This window comes from Hippopotamus amphibius, chromosome 14 (genome assembly GCF_030028045.1).
Source record: "Hippopotamus amphibius kiboko isolate mHipAmp2 chromosome 14, mHipAmp2.hap2, whole genome shotgun sequence".
NCBI classification, from domain to species: domain Eukaryota; kingdom Metazoa; phylum Chordata; class Mammalia; order Artiodactyla; family Hippopotamidae; genus Hippopotamus; species Hippopotamus amphibius.
The window spans coordinates 76,139,818-76,144,392 of NC_080199.1; the positions used below are offsets into that span (position 1 = coordinate 76,139,818).

The 4,575-nt window shown below is 53.5% G+C and overlaps 1 protein-coding gene across 1 annotated transcript; it reads left to right on the forward strand.

Annotated features, from left to right (window-relative positions):
- Positions 1-288: 288 nt before the first annotated feature.
- GPR12 (G protein-coupled receptor 12) lies at positions 289-3,564 on the forward strand. The gene is made up of 2 exons (XM_057707697.1): positions 289-508; positions 1,159-3,564. The coding sequence occupies exon 2, from the start codon at positions 1,174-1,176 to the stop codon at positions 2,176-2,178; it is 1,005 nt and encodes a 334-aa protein (XP_057563680.1). The 5' UTR covers positions 289-508; positions 1,159-1,173; the 3' UTR covers positions 2,179-3,564.
- The last annotated feature ends 1,011 nt before the right edge of the window (positions 3,565-4,575 follow it).

A 4,575-nucleotide genomic window follows, 5' to 3' on the forward strand; every position in this document is an offset into this window, starting at 1 on the left:
GGGACTCCCCGGGGGACCTCGGGAACGGAGTAGGTCACCGGGCCCCCGCGCGGCGCCACCCCGACCGCCAGCCAGGGTGGGATGAGGGGCCGCGGCGGCCAGGGTGACGGTGCAGTTCCCGGCCTCCGGGTCCTCTCGCTCCCGCGGGGCGCTGGGGGGCTCTCCCCGCCCGCGCGCCCCGCGCAGCCCCGACCCGTGGGGCGCGCGCCGGCCTCCCGGGGCTCGGGCGGCGGCGGCGCGCGGGGGCGGGCGCGGGGCGGGGGCGCGCGCGTGCGGGGAGCGTGCGGCCGGGCGGCCGGGCGGGGAGAGCCGGGCGCGCGAGCCGAGCCCGCCGCTCACCTGCCGCCGCCGCTCACCTGGCGCCGAGCGCGCCCCCGCCCCCCCGCCGAGCCCCGCGCGCCGCCGCCGCCGCCTCCCCGAGCCCCGCGGGCCCGGCGCCGACAGGCGACACGGGTAGCCCGCGCGCTTCGGGAGCAGCGGAGGAGCCCCCCGGCCTGGGCGCGCCAAGGTGACCCCCGCGATGCCCCCGCCCCCGCGGGACGCCTGTCCCGGCGCCGCGTGAGTCCCCTGGCGACCGCCGCGCCCCCGCGGTGCATGGGCGTCTGTCTGTCTGTCTGTCTGGGTCCGCACCTCCATCGCGCGCGCCCGATGGCCACGCCGCCACTGCCCCGCGCGCACGGGGGAGGCCGGACCCCTCTTTGTTCTGGCCGGGGTGGGAGTGTGCGCGCGCGCCGGGCGCCTGGCGGGTGGGAGTTTTGAACATTCCTTGGAGGAGGACGGCCCCGGCTGGCGACCTGTCGCCGCGGCGCGGTCCCCCGGCGGCAGCCCCGGTGCCAGGCGGCCGCCCGTTTGCAGCACGCGAGACGGTGCTCACGTGCGTCCCCGGCACTTCAGCAGCCCGGCCGCCGCGGTCCCGCGTGTGCGAGTCCCATCCTGAGTCTCTCCCAACGCGCCAAACGGCGTCCTGTGGTCGCGGGTTTTAAGCCACGGAGACTTTGGCTTTTGTTTTGTTTCCGATCAGTCTGTAATTCAGGACGCGTGTGGCGTGTGGGGGGGAGGACCTGAGCAGGGCTGGCTTTCTGTTTGTGCGGTGTTGCATGATGCTGGATTGCCACCCTGCTGTATCTCCACGTTAAACAGCCTGTCTTTTCGTTGAAGAGGACAGGGGTTAAAATGAATGAAGACCTGAAGGTCAATGTAAGCGGGCTGCCTCGGGATTATTTAGATGCCGGTGCTGCGGGGAACGTCTCGGCTGCCGTCTCCTCCCAGGTTCCTGTCGTGGAGCCGGAGCCCGAGCTGGTCGTCAACCCCTGGGACATTGTCTTGTGTACCTCGGGAACCCTCATCTCCTGTGAAAATGCCATCGTGGTCCTTATCATCTTCCATAACCCCAGCCTGCGGGCGCCCATGTTCCTGCTCATAGGAAGCCTGGCGCTCGCAGACCTGCTGGCCGGCGTTGGACTCATCGTCAATTTCGTCTTTGCCTACCTGCTGCAGTCAGAAGCCACCAAGCTGGTCACCATCGGGCTCATTGTCGCCTCTTTCTCTGCCTCTGTCTGCAGCTTGCTGGCCATCACCGTTGACCGCTACCTCTCCCTGTATTACGCTCTGACCTACCACTCGGAGAGGACGGTCACGTTTACCTATGTCATGCTTATCATGCTGTGGGGAACGTCCATCTGCCTGGGGCTGCTGCCCGCCCTGGGCTGGAACTGCCTCCGGGACGAGTCCACCTGCAGCGTGGTCAGACCCCTCACCAAGAACAACGCCGCCATCCTGTCCATCTCCTTCCTCTTCATGTTTGCGCTCATGCTTCAGCTCTACATCCAGATCTGTAAGATCGTGATGAGGCACGCCCACCAGATAGCCCTGCAGCACCACTTCCTGGCCACCTCGCACTACGTGACCACCCGGAAGGGGGTCTCCACCCTGGCCATCATCCTGGGGACCTTTGCCGCTTGCTGGATGCCTTTCACCCTCTATTCCTTGATAGCCGATTACACCTACCCCTCCATCTACACCTACGCCACCCTCCTGCCCGCCACCTACAACTCCATCATCAACCCCGTCATATACGCTTTTAGAAACCAGGAGATCCAGAAAGCCCTCTGCCTCGTGTGCTGCGGCTGCATCCCGCCCAGCCTCTCCCAGAGAGCGCGGTCTCCCAGCGACGTGTAGCAGCGCACCGCTTAGGAGGGGCCTGCACTCACCAAGCACTGCCACTGCCTGGCCAACGGCTGAGATGCTCTCCTTACGTTCTTTCTGTCGGATTCTCTCCCGAGCCACAGGAGCACTTTGAAGCATTCGTTTGGATGAGTTAAGTGATCGAAGTGAAAATAATGTTACCAGTGTTTTCACCCTTTTAAAAACAATTGAGTTCTTTGCTCGATATTATGTTGTTTTGTGTGGGGTGGGTTGTTTGGTTTTTTTTTTTTTTTAAGTATTTTATTTGGGGGCAGGGTTTTCATTTTATGTTATTTGGAGGCTTGGTAGTGTAGGGGGGAAAGAAGGGGTGTGACATGGCCATGAAATTATAAAAAGTAAACTGGTCTCAGAGTTTTTACCTGGACTTTAAAATAAAACTGAGTTATTGAGGAAAATGGAGAAATTACTTTTTCCAGAACTTTTTTTTTTTTTCACGTCAAGGTAGATTTTCAGTGCTGCATGTATCTAACAGAATACAACCACTCTGAAGCCAGTGGAAATAGTTCACACGGTTTATGTTCAGAAGGGACCTGATTTTATCCACAGGAACTCAGTGATAAGTTACCAACACTGAAACCATGAACTCATTCTTTTTCATTCTTTCTTTACTTTTTAGCAATTACTGTTCACAAGCATTATTTTGGTATTTCTAGGACAGTTGTACTCTTTCTGCATGGCTGCCTGCGTCAGCTGGACCACAAGTTTCACATGTTGCTGTGTAAATCCAGGATCAAAGGAGTCACTTTTCAATATAGTTTTTCAATATGTCCTTCCAAAATAAAGTATGAAATTTGTTGTGATTTACATACGAAGTAGGGTTGATTAGGTACACCACAGTAGTTTTTTAAGCTACAGCCTATGTTCAGGAAACAAATGAAAAAGATTAATAACATTATTCACAGTAGATTAACTTGATTTTGGTATATTCTGAAAAAATACATCAATGTAAAGCCATCACAAAATATGAAAAGCATCACTTTTCCCATCTCTCTACATTTAAGAGTGTGTTAATAGTTTTTCTTGGTTGAACCAAATAGAATTAAATATTGTAGACCAAGTATTTCTGGTTTATACTGTCTGTGGTGTCAATACATTTGAAACAGGTGGTCTCCTATTTTTACAGATTAAGGTTCTGAGTAAATAACTTACATGTCTGATTGTGATGTATATCAGCTGTCTTATGTAAGTTTACAAGAGAATGACCCTGTGGCTTGTCATGGAAGGTTACATCTGAACTCCTTTTCTTACTTTTCACCAAAAAACAACTTAGAGTCAATAAAAACTATATTGCCTGTTTTCAGAGAGCAAAGATGTGTCAGGAAACGACACAGAAGAATTAATTTCAAACATATTGTAAAATCACTGTGTTTAATCATCATTTCTGTTTGCGCAGACAGTTGTTTTGGATACAGGTAACCTTCCCTGCACTTGCAATGTACTTATAGCTGTGTCTCTACAACCCCTGGGAGAATTTCAGGACAGCCCATCAACCGAGCCCATTCAGATGGTGGAAGACCAGTACTTCAGGGTCCTTGGGGAAATCATTTGTAATAAATTAACCCCATTGGTCTTTCCCAAACGTTATGCCCGTGGTGGTCCGAGGTCCATTTTGGCAGCCTGCAGGCTAATGCCATTCCTCCAGAGGCCCTCCTGGCGCAGCACAAGTGTGCAGCAGTCCTACCCTTGAGTCTTCAGGTTACTTACGATAGAGGAGAGGGGCTGAAACATTTCAGAAACGGGAAAGGATTTTCAGTCCACATCACTGGGTGACCAATCTCAACCTGTAAAAAATTCTCCAGCATGGGATGGAGTTGGTAGGTTGACTGATGAGTCTGTTTTTAATCCCTTGAAAGTTAATAGCATCTCCACGGGAGAAATGCCTAAGGTAAGCTGGTTTCAACGCGGGCTGGGAAATATCCGTAATGAGGTTTGAAAGCAATAAATGGTGTGTTTGTAGAGATGGTGGTGGCCATTTGCATATCTCTAATGGTAGTTATAATCATAATGAGGACTGTTTTTCACCACATGCTGTGTGCCAGGCCCCAAGCTAGGTACTTTACCTGCTCTGTTGCTGTGTTCACAAAAACACACATTTACAGTTAAGAAAACTGAGGCTCAGAGAGGCTAAAACATTTGTCCCAGGCCACAGAGCTCCAAGGGTAAAGCCAGGATCTGAACCCAGAGCCTATGCCTGTCTCCTCCCCTGCAGGGGGCTACATTTGATGCCTCCCTGGATGGGTGGGAAATGATTTACAACATGTTAATGTCAGTAAGGTTTTAGTTCTACAATTAAGACATAAAGCTTCCTGTTTAAAATGCATCTGATGTGACTATCCATGTGGTCCTACCTGCGTGAAAGAGGCCTGTTTT